The 17,615-nt window shown below is 45.4% G+C and overlaps 1 protein-coding gene across 2 annotated transcripts in view; it reads right to left on the bottom strand.

Moving 5' to 3' along the window:
- Positions 1 to 17,615, bottom strand: part of Myo5b (myosin VB) — a 291,674-nt gene that overhangs the window by 154,605 nt on the left and 119,454 nt on the right. For both annotated transcript variants that reach the window (XM_052742546.1, XM_052742545.1), the window contains exons 2-4: positions 16,285 to 16,395; positions 9,474 to 9,645; positions 7,175 to 7,319 (exon numbers count right to left, since the gene is read on the bottom strand). In XM_052742546.1, coding sequence (XP_052598506.1) covers positions 7,175 to 7,319; positions 9,474 to 9,645; positions 16,285 to 16,395 — 428 coding nt within the window. The remainder of the gene's footprint in view (positions 1 to 7,174; positions 7,320 to 9,473; positions 9,646 to 16,284; positions 16,396 to 17,615) is intronic.

Here is a 17,615-nt window from a genome sequence, read left to right as displayed (position 1 = left end):
GGAAAAGAGATGCGTCTAAGAGACAGTGGGGATGGTGACCCAGCACCCAGAGGTCCTCGCTGGACATGCTGTCTGGCATTCATATGCCACACAGTGATAGCTGCAGACTCTTTTCTAACGTGTGATAGTGCTCCACGTCAAGTAAAGACCACTAGTGAAGTATCTCCTGAGTGTATGATTTTCATTCGGAATTTAACATCACAAAGGACGCACTGCAAATATGTCACTGTTAAAGAATATTTATGTCCTTTTAGGCGGGAATCAGCACATAGTGCAATACTCAGGACATGGTCTTAAAATCATACACAACACCAGAAAAGAAATAGAGCTGCCCCTGGGTCTACCATCTGACCCTACAGGAGCTCCTCCTGTACCATGTGTTAGTGCAGCTGAAAGTCACACTTATGTCACAAGTAATGATAGAAAGGCAAATAAAACTCCATGCAAAGATCAGCATCCACCAAGTCAGTGAGTGATCCATGTTACTATGAAATTCAGCCAATCTGTGCTACCCACTTACAAAGCTCCCAGGGATTTCCTCCTTCACATGCAACAACAGTCAGTGATGTGATCTGTCACCTTTAACATGTAGGCCACAAAGACTGTGACAGACAGCTGCCAATGACTCCTCCTAACTTCTCATTGGATTTGATTGTTGCAGAGGCAAGAACTGCTCTCCTTAAAAGAGAGGATGACCCTAATCCACAGAGGGCAGAGACCAGGGAGCATCCATGAACACTCAGTACGAAGACCACAGGCTGGAAGCCCAGATCCTCATGCACACAGATGACTCACAGCAAAGCCAAACGTATTCCTGCCTTGCTCCACCAATGATGCTCTCACTCAGAGAAGATGAAGGCTCCGCTGGGAAGTATTTTATACCCCAGACTTCCAGGAACCACAAAAAAGAAACTACTAAAGAGGAAAAAATAAAGCAACATATTGTTCAGTTTAAAAGTTGATCTCAAAGCAAGCTGTGAATTTGGCTTACAGATAATTGTGCCAGGTTTGTTTCTTTTTTTCCCTCAAACAATCTTAAGTTCTACAAATCTGTAGCTAAAAGAGACACTGGCACATCCCAAGTCTATTCTCATGCACACAAGAGTACTCTATGTCAATGACCACAAACTTGTCAGTTCTGTTATTTCTACCCCAGAGATGGAGAGTGCATAGCTTTCCTTTTTCCTCTCATTAGACCCTTATTAGTAGTGCAGAGAGGAGCCAAGGTGCGAACTTTTGATGGCCAGTGACTATGAAGGAGTCTCCCATCTCTACTGATGCTATCATCCTGAAAAGCCCATCACCACGCAGAGCTCTCTTTAGCTTTCTACTGGGGGTACTTTTCTCATTGTGGACACTCATTTTCACCAGGTTCCCCTGGAAGGAACTCTACCAACTCTTTGCACTTGTTTGCATGAAGCTAAATAAGATGCTGCCTCTCAAAAGCCTGATGAGGGCCTTGAACTAGAACACTATTTTCAGTGAGCACAGGCTTTCCCCTTCCCGGGCTCCATCTCCAGGAAGCTTGGCAAGAGTGTGTGTTTCAGCCATTGCCAGGAGTCAGTCATGCCACTGGAGCACGCAGCTGCACTCCCCACCCCTGAGTTCCAGGCAACGGCAAATCCATTTTTCATTATTAGTCATGCCTTGGCAGCACTGAGGAGACAGATGGGGAATGTGGGTGCTCAATTACCTTGGCTACCTGAGCAAACAGACTTGCTTTGCAGTGTTCCTATTCATTTTCAGGAAAGCAACTCAAAAAACACAAATAGTCCATAAAAAGAACCAGACCCAGCCAGCTCAGAAAGATGACCACTCCCACCAAATGAGGCTGGGAAATGCACCAAACTAAACTCACTGCAGAATCTGAGGTACTTCTGAACCACTGGGGGGAAAGACCTGCCTCAAGACCCTCAGTGTGGCCTTGGGGACCAAAGTCTGTTTTGTTGTCGGACCCATGTCACAGGGGTAATGAGTCTTATGTGAAACTGTGAGAACGTCAATGTGTCAATTACTTTTATACATTCTTGAGCAACAACCACGTGTCCTGGGGTTAAGTGTGAGGGATAGAAGAAACAATGCCAAACTAACAGTCTTACACTTAGTTCTCTACTGTCTGTTCATTCTGCATAGGTAGATAGTTAACTTATGACAAAACAAGTTACTTCTACAGCAAATGAAACTTCTCATGAGAAAGCATTCTTATCCTTGGTAACAGCACAGTAGAGGCAAAGGAAGAGACCGTTATGAAACCCGACCCACCAGAGAGAAGCTGTTCATTGCATCGTGTTCTTATCCAATCAACGAAAACATCCTTATTGCTCTAGTCCAGTGTTTCACAAACAGTGCTGCACAGAACATTGGTCCCCTGAGATAATTTCTGAAAACAGTTTTGTGCCTAAATATGATTTGTAAACCCAGCAAAACGCAGCCCATTGGTAGAGACTCACAATCCATAAAGGCCCTAGGAAGCTCTGCTGGGAAGATAATCAACCTATGGTTAACTCAGCATCCCCCACACTCATCTGATCATCATTTCGCCTCTTTAACAGAACACCTTGCTTACTCCAGTAGACAAAGATCTCCACAATCCAGCCTGGGCTCACTTCTGTAACTCACAACTCTTTATGGACCACCATGAAGCTAGAACCTGCCTGTTTACTGTGCCCAGACTGTGCCTTTTTTTTATAATGACTTTCTCAATACAACACACTGTGCATGTGCACACACACACACATACACACCACTCACACCCCACATCAGAAATCACTTCCTCGTGATGTGTCCTTGTCCCTCAAACTGCAACCCCAATGTCTCAGTAAAGTACAAGGATATGAGTTCGGATCCCCAGTGGCTACATAAAAACTTGGAAATGGCAACATTTGCCTGTAATCCCAGCACTGAGCAGGTAGAGCAGAAGGATCATTAGGATCAGACAGACCAAACAATCAGTAATTCAGGTCCGATGAGAGACATCTCAAAAAATAAGTAAGATTAACTGAGGGAGATGCCCACTGTCAACCTCTAGTCTTTGCACACATGTGTGCACATATGTATACACATGCACACAAACACATGCAAGAAAACTGATAATGCCTACTCTTGACATTTTGTATCAACAGAATCTTAAATTATAAGGCTCTTGGGTCTCTGTTCTTTCAGATGCCACGTTTCCAAGGCTCACAAGAATAGTAGTATGCACACCAGTTCTTTGTTCCTTTTTATGCTCAAGTAACATTCCATTGTATGGATAGTCTTCATTTTGCTTATCCATTCACTGAGAGATAAACATCTAAGTTGTTTTTAGCTGGTACACTTACAAATTTGGGGGTACATTTTTATTTATTTTGGGGATATATTCAAGAGTTGGATCATGAGGCCATATAAAAACTTCACCTTTAACTTTTTAAAGAATTGCTCATCCATTTACCACAGTGGCTACACTAAGTCACAATTCTATGAGAAATGTGTAATAACTCCAGCTTCTCCATATCCGGGCTGACTCCTACTACATGATTCTGATTCTGGCCTTCAAGAGGAACCTTACTGTGATCTGGTCACCATGTGTGAGATGTCTCACTTCTGAGGTGACGGTCAAGCTGATCCACCTGCCTAGCTGCCCTCCTTCTCACTCCCTGCATCAGAGCGATTCTTCAGGACCAGATGAGACCCTGGTTTTCTCGGTGTGTGTCTACAGCATTGTCTCAAAACTCAATTCAGATGACATTGGCAGTGGTTTTTGTTTTGTTTTTCTATGTCTAGTTTCTAGTTATTTCTGTTTCTACTTTCCACAGGTAAGAGGTTCAGGGTCTTCCTGTGTTTTTCCCCCTACAGTGAGCTCTTCACAAGTGGAGTAAAGTATGACCTCAGTTGATATGGAGTCTACCAAAGAATAAGCATTCACAGACACAATGCATGGAAGGAGCTGAGGCTGGGAAAAATGATGCAGATGGCGTTTGGGTCTCAAGTCAAGTGAGAAGAGCCCTAGGTACTGAGCTGAGCAGTGGGGCAAGTCCCCGTCCCTACAGAACTAGTTCTTCCACAGATTCACAGGTGTGTTATTTCTCACTATAATAACCACCTCCTTCTTTGTGAATTTACATTTATGCCCAAGTCTAGACTTGGTGGACATGGTTGGGACAGTGACCCAATCCTCTCTTCCTGGTGTCCCCTCTTTCTCGCTCAGGCTTTGACAGTCTCCTCTCTCTCAAAGAATCCAGAGTCGCATGTCACAGCCAGAAAGAAAACGCAGTCTCCAATGAAGGAGTCCCCAAGTTTGAGAGTGACTCACTAACGCAACAGAACAGCTTCAAAGAGCTCCTACCTGTGGCCGTATGCCCCGGGGTTTATGCTACTGTGTGTTAATGAGCAAATGTTCAATTCAAACTTCCATGAAATGATTTGACTTCACCATGGGACCCAGTGGGTATGACTCTAAACTTTAAACCTCGAGGGAAATTCTTAAGCAAATTCTGTCTCCACTTTAATATCGGAGCCTGTTACTCATCAAGTTCATTATCCTTGGTGAGATGCGCTCACAGCACCAGCATCCTAGACTCCTCCATGCCCGCTCCTTCCAATGGGTGTCAACACGGACCAAGCAAGCAACACAACCTAAGTGTAGTACGACCATGAGCCCAGTGGTAGGTACAGAGGGAGAAGACGCATACCTCGAGGAATCCATGGGACTTAAACCAGAGGCTAACAGTCTTGCAAACCCATCTGATGGGCTCCTTGTGGCTACTGAGAGAGGCTACTCCAAGCTTCTCCTAAGTACCTCACTGTTGGGTTGGGGAGAAAACACTGGAAGACTCTAAACTGCTTAACTGCAGAAAGCAGGAATAGAAACCCGTGGTGATACATTTTTCTGAAAATATCTTTTGCCTCTGAAAAGAATAAACTTTTTCCAACTGTGTTTCTAAGTTAATAAGATGCCTTGAAGTCATTTAATACTATGTACTGAACCTGTTTTCCTACTGCATGCTCGGCCTGTTTACATTAGAACACCATAGCCAACCTTACTTGTCTTGGATTGCCTATGTAATCAGCTTTTACAAACCTAAGCTAGTGTATAACACAATCTTAAATTATATACTCTTCCATCACCTTAATCCAGAATTGTGGGGGTTGGGGGTGGTGTTGTGGTAATCACATTTACTAAAAGCAGCCAACATGTTGAAAACAACCTTAAAACCAAACAAATATCCCATTAAGTGTTGTGAGCAACATGTGGTTATAGGTTGTAATTTGTTAGCAGTTTGAGGTGCTATTCTGGGTCAGTTGGGGTCAGTTAAGTGGCCTCGTCCCTTGTAAGACTCTGCTACATTATCTGTAAAGGTCCCTCATTTCTTTCCCATGTCATGTTTTCTGTAAATAAGGAGCAAAGCCCTTTGTTAGGGCCAAGCATACACACAGAGACGTAGAACAGACACACGTAACACACAGATTACAGACAATCCAGTAACAACCAACTACAGACAGAGGGAAGACAGGGGAGGGAAGTGAAGAAGTAAGTCTGGGCTTGCTCTTGGTCAAACTAATCCAAGAGGAACTATCTGCCTTCGTTCCTTCATGCAACATCAACGTGAAATCTTTGCTGACATCCAGCAACTTCCGGAATTCCTAAGTGTGACTGGCCCAGGCGATGACATCCATAAAAGAACAAGGTGAGAGATTTGTCTCTCTCTGTGCCTGCTGCTTGAACTCTCTGTCTATTAGACGGTCCAGCACCATGGAACCCCGACCTCCTGTCTCACAACCATAAAAAGAAGACAGGCCTTCATTCCTCACACCAAACAAGTGCATTCTCCTCAAGCACAGGGCCCTGACCAGTCCCCAGGCCTCTCTCAAGTGCAACACACCAAGAATTCCACAATGACCGGCACAGGACTGTGTGCTGGCTCACACATCAGCACCCACCATACTCCCTGTCACAACTGTGAGGAGGTTTGTATCAATAGGCAGGCCAGTATTGGGTGTCTGGACCAGTCCTGGAAGGTGAATTTGGTGCTTGGTATGTGTCATCACATTAGATAGGGCAAAGGTGGCAGTCACCACAGTTTGGACCCATAATTACAGATCATTGTTTATTAAATTTCTTGGCTCTCTATCATTTAGAATGAGTGAGTATAGTGGCTATCTCTAACGAAGGAGGTTTTATATGCTGATCTGTACAAATGATAGAACATTATAAGTTAGTAAGGAACCTCAGAAAAGTCCTTCCTCATGGAAGATTTAAGTGAGCTAAAATTTATATGGTGAAAATTCATTGTAGCAGAGACCCCTTGGAGTAGGATTCTCCCACAAAATCACCTACTCTTCAAAAGTCCATCTCCTCAAAGGGCTTTGTGATGTTGGGGCTCTATAAAGACACTCTAATTATGGCAGGAAATATTCAATCTGCAAGAATCCAGAACCATGTAACTAACTGGGAAATGCATTTCCCATGGGCACTGATTAACTGATTAAAATATCTTCCTCTTCTTGTGTCTGGGTAGTCTTAGAGCATCAGGAAGCCCATTCTCTGATGACCCAGATCCACACCTATTATTCAGAACTAGGGAGGGAGGAAGGGAGGGAGAGAGGGAAGGAGGGAGAGGGAGAGGGAGAAAGAGAGAGAGAGAGACAGAGACAGAGACAGAGACAGAGAGAGACACAGAGAGAGAGAGACAGAGAGACAGAGAGAGACAGAGAGAGAGCTGCTCAAGCACCCAAACAGAATTCTACTATCAGGCTCAAAACTGAAATACAGCTGCTCACACGCAATTCTGATTTCCACCCGCAAAGCTTGCTACCTCAAGAAGTTGTCAAGGAGTCCTTGTTTCTTCAAGAGTCTTCGGTGAGAGGGTGTGGACTGGACTTCACTAAGTGGATGGTGATGCCATGAAACAGTTCTAATACAGCAGCAAGGAAGAAAGCCCAGAAGCCATCAGGGAGAGGTAAATGCAAGGGATTAGTCCATGGCTCAAACCTGAACTAAATCTAAGCAAGCCCTGTTCTCCAGGTACACACAGACGAGAGAAAGAATCAAGGGCACAGAAACCCGAGTGGCTTTGTTTCCAAGAGGCTCCTCAAGTCCCAGCCTCACCACCCTTTGAGCTACAACGGTCAAGCAAAGGAGACACTTCCCTTCATGCCCCTCCCAGGGAACTGGGGAGCTGAGGTTGTTTCTCACCTGGCCATCTGCTTATAGGCTTCTTCTGCCACAGCAAAGATGTGGGGGTCCATGTCACCCATATTTTGGCCACTGTAGGCATAGATGACATCTTGTCCATAGATGGGCAGCTGCTCATATGGGTTGATGGCGACCAGCACAATACCTGTGAACAGACAAGACAGCCCGCTAAAGCACCGTTCTCATGTACTACAGATGAAGAACCGGAGGCGAGGGGGACTCTAGCCAATCGACTACAGAAAGAACTGTCTTTGGGCTCCCATGGTAGGCCCTTGTGGTAAAAAGAATGAACGGGACACAGTCCAGGCCTCAGGCTGTCCCACAGGAAACCCACAGACACACTAACACTCACAAGTACTCCACAGCCGAGTTCATAAAATAGACACGAAGTGTCGCAGGACCAGAGAGAAGAGGAGGCTTAACTTAAAAGTCTACCTGAGAATTAAAATCTGGAAACGACATTTTCCCTCATTTATATATCAGCTTTTAAACAAAAAGATAAACGTGAGGACTGCACAATTTACCTGTCATCAGTGACTGTGAACACTGAGTACTTAGTCTCTGTGCGCCTCTGCTATAAAGTGGTGATGACATACACACAACCTGGGACTTCCTCAAGAAAACACAGGCTCGAAGAGAAGGAAGCCCCGAGCTGTGCCCTGCATGTTTTATCTCTATTAGATCACACCTCGAATCCCTGCCCCCAGCTCTCCAACATTTGCACTACAGCAGACTGAAACATGTTGACAGAGCAAGGAGCAAATCATGTTAGGTTTTCAACCACTTTTGTGGATAGGTGAGGCAAAATGATCACTGAGAATGCACAAAGGAAAAAAGCAAATTCCATCTTCAAGACATGATAGAAATATGTCTTTTTCTCTCCCAAGAAACTATATTCCTTATATCCAAAGATCCACAGACTAAGGTACAAAAACAGACCATTTCTGGTCGTCTTGGAATGATTAGGAGGGACCTGCCACGTTGAGAAGTTTCCTTCCTAGTGGTCAAGTGGGAAGGTAGACACATGCATGTCTGCTTTCAACAAGAATTTGAAAAATAAAACAATAACAACAAAAAACCAGCACAAAAGGGATCAGAGCAGAGCCCTGAGAAATCCCACCAAAGCTAATCACTTGGAGAACGCTCTTAGGAGCAGCCAGCCATACAGGTTCTTCTGTTCTTCAGAGGGTTCAGTTTAATCCACATGACACTCAGATGAAATTTTAATCTCCTGTCCTGAGGTCATCTATTTTCCCAAAACACTGTAGACCCCTCCAGAGCAGAGAGGAACACTTCCACGATTACTGCAATTCTGGGTGGCACTGGGTTCTGTGGAGAGCTGACGGGACATTGGATCAGCTGAGCAATCTCCCATCTGTACAGACACCAAGGCCACTCCAGGGGGGATTCCCTGAGACTGGACAACTGATGGTCGTTTACCCCTTCTCCTAAAATGAGAAGCTTCACATTGGAATGGTTTTTATTTTCCCCCTTGAGTTTCTGTAACTGGTATTTCTTCTAAATTAACATTCACTACTGATGGGGTTTCTGAAAACCATTCCTTCTCAGCAAAGCAGCTCACCCCTGCCAGCTAAGTAGCCAATCCCCAAGGCTAAGTGGAAAATAAGTGTAAAAGCCCCTGGTCACCTGAGCTGTCACTGCAGTCACAACGAGGCCACGATCTTCGGGACACCACCTCAGACATCCCCCACACAGTCTGGTTCCCTACCAGGCCCTGCTTTCCACAAACAACTGCTGGAAGGTTCTGTTCTCAACATATTACTAAACAATACTCAAGGGTGGCGGGGCTGGAGGGAGGGCAGAGAATGTATCAAAATTTGGGCTATGCACACAGAAACTTCAAGAACATTAATTTCAGGACTTTATGTTTTAAGCATTTGTTATCGATTTTGCACATTATTTGAACAAAGTCTTCAAGCACCACATTTTTACCTTGGCGGTGGGACAGCAGCAAGGAAGGCATCCCTTTCAAACAGAAGGGGCAAACAAAATTCACGTGGTACACATGCCTCAATGATGAGGGCATGCTTCAAAGTCAGACTTGCTCTTCTACAAGCAACCTCAAGCAAGAGCCTAAGCCAGCTTCCCCAGCACCTGTGGCCACTTCTCTGGCGGAGCTGTTATTAACATCAGGCAACCCACTAACCATAAACCTCAGTGGGTCTCATATGAAAGGGTCCTGTGCACGAGAACAGAGTCTTGATTCTTAATGTTTGAGTTTCACAAGTGCTGGTTAAAGATGACACCAACCCCACCCCCCAGCAGGTGCCCCACTTACCACAATAAGTATAGATGTGGTTGGACTCCAGGAAACGGACCTTTAAGTTATGCAGAACTGCAGGCTCATGGAGATGGCTGAGTGCAGTGAGGTCATTTTCTCCTACTAAGATATCTGGATTCCGTAAGAACGGCAACTGGTTATTTTGGACATCGATTGGGTATTCCCGAATCTAGTGACAAGAAGGCAACAGATACAAAAGAGCAAAGTTATGAAGCATTACACTTACATATGGTGTCCCAGTTCTTCGGCTAGGATCACTATCCTAGCAAAATCCTAAGACATAGAGATAAGTAATGTTCTAACGAAGACAAGATGGATGCAATACCTATGGTTCCCACGAGACACCAGGCGCTGTGGAACTTTGATTACATAATTCCAGTATAGCAAACACAGAAGACTGGCAGGAGAACTGAGGAAGCTCAACCGGATTTAAGGGTATTCGGCTGCTTAATAAAGAGGACCCTGGACTTTACATTCCAGTTAACATGGGGGGGGGGCTTGCTCTTCCTGACTAGCAGACCTTCTTAGACTGGCCTCATCTACTGCAGGTATTCTTTGCTAGGTGTCTCTATTTTCTTTCTGTTAATTAATTTTTTCCATACAATATATTTTGATCACAGTTTTGCCCTCCCAACTGCCCCCAGAACCTTCCCACCTCCCTACCCATCCAACTTCATGATTCTCTCTCTCTCTCTCTCTCTCTCTCTCTCTCTCTCTCTCTCTCTCTCTCTCTCTCTCTCCCTCCCTCCCTCCCTCCCTCAAAAACAAAACAAAACACTCAAAACAAATTAACAAAAAACCATTAAGTAGGAGCATGGAAGACAGTGGTGCTGAGGGCGATTTGAACTCTAGGGGACTGACTCAATAGGTTTCAGGGAAGAATGTAAGTTGCCTGGGGATCTTTCTTGTGATATTTTGGCAAAGTGGATGTTCTTTGCCCTTGTCTGAAAAGTCTGGCTAAGGCTAAAGTGAAGAGATTTGGATTAATTCCATTGGCAGAGGAAATCTCAAAACAGCCTAGTATAGACTCTGTTGTGTGGTTAGTAATGCTCTTGCTTATAAAGATTTATAATGAAAAGGAGCAAGCTGAGCAAGGAAAAATTATAAAAAAAATGTACTATTTGAGGAGAAAAGGAGCACCAGGAAGTGGAATGAAATTAAGTCCTGTGTTTAAGGAGATACACAGATTGAAAAATAGAATAAAGGGAGTGGTGTTCTCAGGGCAAGTTCCCACCCAGCTAAACTTCCAACTTGTGAAAAGGAACTAAAGAAAAGCTTACAGCCTGGTGTGGTGGTGCATGCCTTCAATAACAGCACCAGGAAGGCAGAGACTGGCGGATCTCTGAGTTTGAGGCCAGCCTAGTCTACAAGCAAGTTCCAGAACAGCCAAGTTTAGGCAGTGAAGATAACCATCAAAAACAGAAAACTGGTGAAGATATAATTGAAAATCTCTGAGTTCAAGGCCAGCCTGGTCTACTGATCCAGTTTCAGGACAGCGAAGCTTAGGCAGTGCAGGAAACCATTGAAAACAGAAAGCTGGTGAAGATGTAATTGAACAAGAGGGCTGTGTTCCAGCCCCAGAAAGCAGCAGAACTTGGCAGCTTGTCACATGGTTCTGGCTTTAGAGTCAAGGATAGAAGAAAGTTTTTATGGAATCTCCCTCCATGACTAAGGAAAGTCACTGAGGCCAGACATGTGTCAGGGGTGTCCCTGCATGGAGGCCCTGAGAGACCATTGTGTGAAGCTGTGAGGGAGAAGCCTGGACTGCCTTGGAGACCCCAAGATGTTAGAGATGCCAGAGTTGTAGGATACCTTCGGAGGAGAGCTGCTAACAGGCAGTGGAAGCAGCCCAAGAGAAAGAAGTGTGCTGCAGTCAACAAAGCTGAAAGGAATTAGAGAGTTGAAGAGCGCTCTGACATCAGACATGGAAATGCAGAGTTTGGAGTTTGCCCAACTGGTTTTCAGTCTTGCCTTGGTCCAGTATTTCCTCACTACACTTCCTTTCCTCTGTTTTGGAATGCTAATGTATATCCTGTGCCCGTTTATGTTGAAAGTATGTGATCTGCTCTTTGATTTTGATTTTATAGGGGATTACAGTTAAGCAATTGCATAAACCTCAGAAGAGACTTTTACCTTTAGACTTTTAAGTGAGTTTGAGACTATTATAGACTATGGGAACTTTTGAAGTTGGACTGAATGCATTTTTGCCTTATGATATGGCTACAAGCCTTTGGGGGTCAGGGAGTAGAATGTGGTGGTTTGAAAGAAAATGTCCCCCCAAAGGAGTGGCATTATTAGGAGGTGTGACTTTGTTGGAGTAGGTGCGGCCTTGTTGGAGGAAGTGTACTACTGTGGCTGTGGGCTTTAAGGTCTCCTATGCTCAAGCTACTCCCAGTGAGACAGACCATTTCCTGTTGCCTGCAAGTCAAGATGTAGAAATCTCAGCTCTGTCTCCAGCACCATGTCTGCCTGCACGCCACCATGTTGCACCATGATGATAATGGACCAAACCTCTGAAAATGTAAGCCACCCCAATTAAATGTTTTTTCCTTTATAAGAGTTGCCGTGGTCATGTGTCTCTTTAAAGCAATAGAAACCCTAACTAGGACAATTGGTAAATAAACTAGATAGAAGTTTAGGGGGAAATTAAGGCACAGTTCTCTTAAGCGAACACAAATTTTAACCAGAACTAAGAGAAAAAGCCAAAAAGGAGGAAAATGAGCAAACATTTTAAGTTTAAGGGAGAAGACCTTCAGAAGGACACAAAAGCCAGAAACATGTAGGAAAACACATGTAAGTTTCACTGTAAACTTTTCAACTGCCACAAAGTACACCATTTGCTAAGACAAACTGAGTAGGGGGCCTGTTTCTGCATGGTCTACATGTTTCACATGACAAAGGTCTAGAAGAGACCACACTAACAGAAAGGTGGTTACAAGAAACAAATGCAAAATTAGCAACAAATAGATGCCATGTGAAAACTACTGAGTGTGTCATGTTCTGTTGGATCTTTTTCTTTTCTTTTTTGAGACAGGGTCTTTACATGGCCCTGGCTGTCCTGGAACTCAATATATAGATCAGGCTGGCCTTGAACTCACAGAGATCTACTGGCCTCTGCTTCCCAGTGCTGGGATTAAAGGCATGCACCCTGATGCCTGGCCTCTTGGATCCTCCCCTATTTATGTATGTATCAATGCCCCTGTCTGTCTTTGAAACCTCTGATGCAAACATTCTCCACACAGTAAACTGCTCAACAGTGACATGGAGATGACACAGACAACAATTTCAGAAGGCAAGAACAAGGAAACGGAGTGTTGAAGGCTAACTTTCAGCTCATGAAATTCTGGAGTTGGTAACCGTAAGTTTTCTGAACAAAATGCCCAGGATCTTCAGCTTCTGAAGAAAGGACTTGAGTGGGCTAAGGATTTTGGAAGGTTCTGTCGTGACCTCGTGGCTCCATTCCTTTCTGGCCTACAGCAATGCAGATCCTTATGGCAGAGAATGAACACTAGGGGAGAGTTGCTCAGTCTGCTGCAGGCAGGATACAGAGATGAAGGAGAAGGGGACCAGGATCCCAACGCTTCTTCAAGGGCATGTCCCCAGCATCCCTTGTAACAGGTCTTCCTAAAGTTTACACCACTTCCTAAAAGGAACAGTCAGGCCCTCAACACAGGCGCCTTCATGGTATGCTGGCCTTTGCCATCTGCTGAGTTAGTGGTATTGTGTGACTGTACCAGATCTCCCTCCCGGAGCGCTCATCCCATCCTGCCCTTCGATTTTCAAACTGAAAAACTTTAAACTCAGTCCCATGTCTTCATGTCCCAGGGAAGAAACATGGGCTTTGCATCATTTCCAAGACAATCCTTCTCTCAGAAGAAGACCTTGCCAGGCAGGAAGAGACAATCACATATGAAATTTTGGAAGAACATATCCACAGATAAGCTAGTGGTATTGGTTACAGAAAATTGATAAGGAATGAAATGCTTAGCACAGCACAAGGGAGGTCGGAGTTGCCAACTCAGCGCTCCAGGCCACGGATCCCTCCGCTTGCGGGTGTCCAGGGGGAGCAGGGAAGGGGTACTTAAGAATAGATTTCTTTTAGCCACTGACAACAGAAACTTGAATTTAGCACTGCTACCAGAATCCAACACTCTCGGCTAATTCTGGCTTCAGAGGGCTTCACCAAGTATTTGCAGCCCTATAACATGACATATGAAGAATGATGTGCCATACAGAACAAGCCGCATTGCTCCTCAATGTGCTCCTACAGAGGGGAGGCCACAACATGCATAAAGTGGAGATGCCACCTCCTTGTACTGGCAGTGGGTGGGGGTTGAACAGGCCTGCAAACATCTTTCTTCTTTGGATAGTAACTGAACATCTGGATAACGGGATGACATCCTTTCACCACATCTGGATAACAATATAACATCCTTTCATCCCAGCCCACTTGGTTCAGCTTAGACGAGTCACTGTGCAGGGAGAGCAGGTAGCTCTCTGCCAGTCCCCTGTCTCCACTGCAGCCTCCCACTCACAAACATGCACATAGGAAGCACTCACTAAGACTGCTATACAAACTTAGTCTGAACCCAGCAAAGTGAAACCACAGAAACAGGGAGTTTTCAGCCAGTAGAGGGCAGGAGCGGAGCAGTTTGCAAGGGAGGTGGGGAAGAGGAGAGAGCACTGGACCTGCACTGAGCTCTGCTCTGGGCAAAGCATAGAGAGGTCGTGCAACATCAACCCAAGGCTAGCATCCATGAAATGCCCAGCACCATCTCAAAGCAGAGAACCAGGCCAAGTATGAGCACATAAGCACATTATGCTCATCCTGACTCTAGAGAGGGAAAAAAAGACAGATGACTCTATTCTTTTCTCCAGAGAAGTCACTATCTTCTCTCTCTCTGGCTGCCAAACAGAGCATCTTCCATTCTGCTAAGTGACCGAAGCCAAAGGAACAAGCACCCGTACCGCATGATTGTACGTGTATGAAGTGCCTAGTGCAGCCAGGGTCAAAGACAGAGGGTGGCACAGTGGCAGGCCGAGACGGAAAAGGTGTTCAATGGAGGTAGGTCCCGTTTGGCCATATGGAAAAAGAGCATGGTAACCACGGCAATAGTGCAAATGCCACTGAACTGTTCACTTAAAAATGGACCACATGGTTACACTTATATTCCACAGTTTACTAGAAGAAATAACTGAGCAAGAGTGGGAGGGGCATCTTAGATGGATGGTAAGCACCCTGAATACCTTATCAGAGGAGGCCATTGGCAGTAAAGCACGTGGTCCTGCTATGAGCCTGGGTTTGGAATGCAGCTTTTCTAGCAGAAAATCTGACCTTCTTTGCTCTTTGCTTCTGCACTAAAACCAACACCATTTTACCTTGGGGGCTGGAAAGTCCACCAGTGTGGTCTCACAGGATGGTGTCAGCTTCAGAGGAAATGCTTTCCAAGCATCTAGCATCCAGCCATGCCATGCCTGTGCCCCCACCTCCAGTATACAGTGCTCCATCACTCTCGGGGCCAGCTTCAAGCCAGCCATAACCCATGGGCGACAGGGAGAGACTCGCATGCTCAGAGCCTATGCTGATCTCCAGCCCCAGGCTTTCTTCCAGTTCCACAGTGACCAGTCTCATAGCCGGAGAGGAAGAGATGGGCCATGGGCAGCTGCCAGGATCTGTCATGCAGGGCCAAAGCTGTGTGCAGCGAGGGACACAAGCATCTGCTGTTTTAGCAACATGACAGCTCATTCCTCACTGCCTCATAGAGCTTTTAAAAACACCCACCCACTTGAAAAGACCAACTGAAGTGAAATCTGTTGGAGTAAGTAGAAGGCACTCCATTCGAGTGGGTGGGTTGATTTCATTTTGTTTCGGGTGTGGGGTGGGAAGTTATTCAACATGGTAAACAAGATTCCATCTGCTGGTGGTTTTGTTTCTTCCCTCAGAACCAAGAGATGATGAGCAAAGCCTGTCAGCTTGAGGGTGAAGGACACACTGATCACCTCAAAGTCACCTGCCCCAATGTCCTACTCAAAGTGATGTACTCAAATTCATACAGAGCGGATTGGTGGCTGGAGAACATTCAATCAACAGGTTGCTCAGCCAACCGTTGGGAGTGGGAAACAGAACAAAATGCTTTGAAGAATGAACAACAGCAAGACAGTTAGTAATTCACACAATGCAGACATTCCAGGCACTGTGGTTCCACACAAGCCTTCCATCCACTCTATGCCTGCTCTGCAGCCCATCTATCTCAAAGCCAGTTCTTCATATCATTCCACCACTTTGTCTAAAACCAGCCTCCTTGTGTATACCCTGGATAAAATGGCTGCCTGTCACCTCATAGGCCACCTGGGTCCTGGGTTCACTGGTTTACATTCCTTCCCTGGTCCACATACAACACTGGGGTCTTGGGCATTGGGCACACATAGCTCCTGCATGAACATTTCCAACTGTTGGCCCCAGGTACCCTGAGCCCAGGCTCCCACCACCTGTCCTATTCCTGGGGATTGTTTCCTCCTCTGCTGATGCCTCAACACAACAAACCTGTTCCCTTCACTCCAACATAAAGACTCTTGTCTGAGCTCCCAAAGGAACTTCAGTTGCTAACCTGAGTAGGCACTTATTTCTTATGTGGCATCCATGAATCTGACTCATGGGTTGGCACTTTTCACATACACTGTCATCAACAGTGACAAAACAAGAATTTGGAGCTCAGAAGCTCCAATGGGCAGACAAATCTAACCACAATATACCATCAGACCCAATCAGGGCGGATGTTGGATCCCCACCTTAAGAACCAGCACTTACTGTGTCATCTTCCAGTCTCAGCTGCAGGCTCTTATCCCCCTCTTTGTAGTCCTGGGTTAGTTCAGCTGAGCGCCACACTTCATCTGGGTCAGGGATCCAGACCCTTGTGTACTGAAAGATGAGAAGGAAAGAGACTTAGATACAAAGCAAAGCATCCAACCTTCAAAGTACGTGTCAGCATCAATGAAGTTTGTCGGAAAAATATTTTACAGCACCATTCACATACCACACTTCCCTTTAAAGACACAAGATGATTCAATATTATAAATAATAAATATTTCATAGGATTAATTTAAAACAGCACCCTCTCAATCTTAAGAAAACATGACAGTGACATTAATCTGCTGGGAGACAGCTCAGCACAGGCTTATTTCTAACTATGAGGTTTTACACCACCCTTTTAAAAGGAGACACAGACCAGCAGTCAAAGGATGAGACATGTTATAATTAACAAAATAATACCGGCCAAACGCAGGGAAGCACAGTAAAGCTGCACACTTTGGGTTATGCTATTCTGATAGTCTAAATTTAGTGGAAGTGGCCAACAAGTCAAAGGCACCCTTAAACACTGTTACTGGTATGAATCCAAAATGTCTCCTCATGTTCTAAATGATTTTGGGCCCTGGTCCTGCTAATCCAGGAGGCCCTGACCCTTTAGGAGGTTGGGCCTAGCTGAAAGTATGACACTAGTGGACTAGTTGGAGGCGGGGGGTTGTAAAGGTTATACCTGCCTCCATCCCCTGCCCTGATCCAGCCACTGTCTTCTCCCTCTGTGGCCCACCATGATGTAAACAGCCTCCACCACACATTCCTGCTGCTATGATCTCAACCGCTCTTCCATGCCTCCGCTGCCATGATGACCAGCTCTCTAAAACTGTGAGCCAAGACAAATCTTTCCTTACTCAAGTTGCTTCTGTCCGCCTCTGCCACAGCCACACCAAATCAACTAATGTAGCCACCTTGAGTAATCACCCACGAACAACGGTTACTTGTATATTTTTTAAGCCACAGACAGTACAAAATTCTCAGTCTCTCCAGCACTGCCCTGTAAATAAAGTCATTCAACCTAGCCTAGTCCTGGCAGGGGAGAATATAACCGTTCTTGTCAAGGGGTGACACGGGAGTGACCTTCAGTGATTATTGACCAGATGCTCAGCCCTGGTTACATGTTAGATAATGTAGAGAGCTTCATGCCCATCAAGTCTGGGTTAACCTCAGTCCAAGTCAGCCAGGCAGTTCCCAAGGGGGGACCAAGCATTTGGCACACAGGACAGCAACATCCAGACCCACTGCCATTGCTCCTGATCTCACACTTTTCATAGATGCCAGAC

This window comes from Peromyscus californicus, unplaced genomic scaffold (assembly GCF_007827085.1).
Source record: "Peromyscus californicus insignis strain IS unplaced genomic scaffold, ASM782708v3 Scaffold_17__1_contigs__length_78620276, whole genome shotgun sequence".
NCBI classification, from domain to species: domain Eukaryota; kingdom Metazoa; phylum Chordata; class Mammalia; order Rodentia; family Cricetidae; genus Peromyscus; species Peromyscus californicus.
The sequence above is the reverse complement of the archived record's forward strand: the minus strand, read 5'-3'. Positions and strand labels throughout refer to the sequence as shown.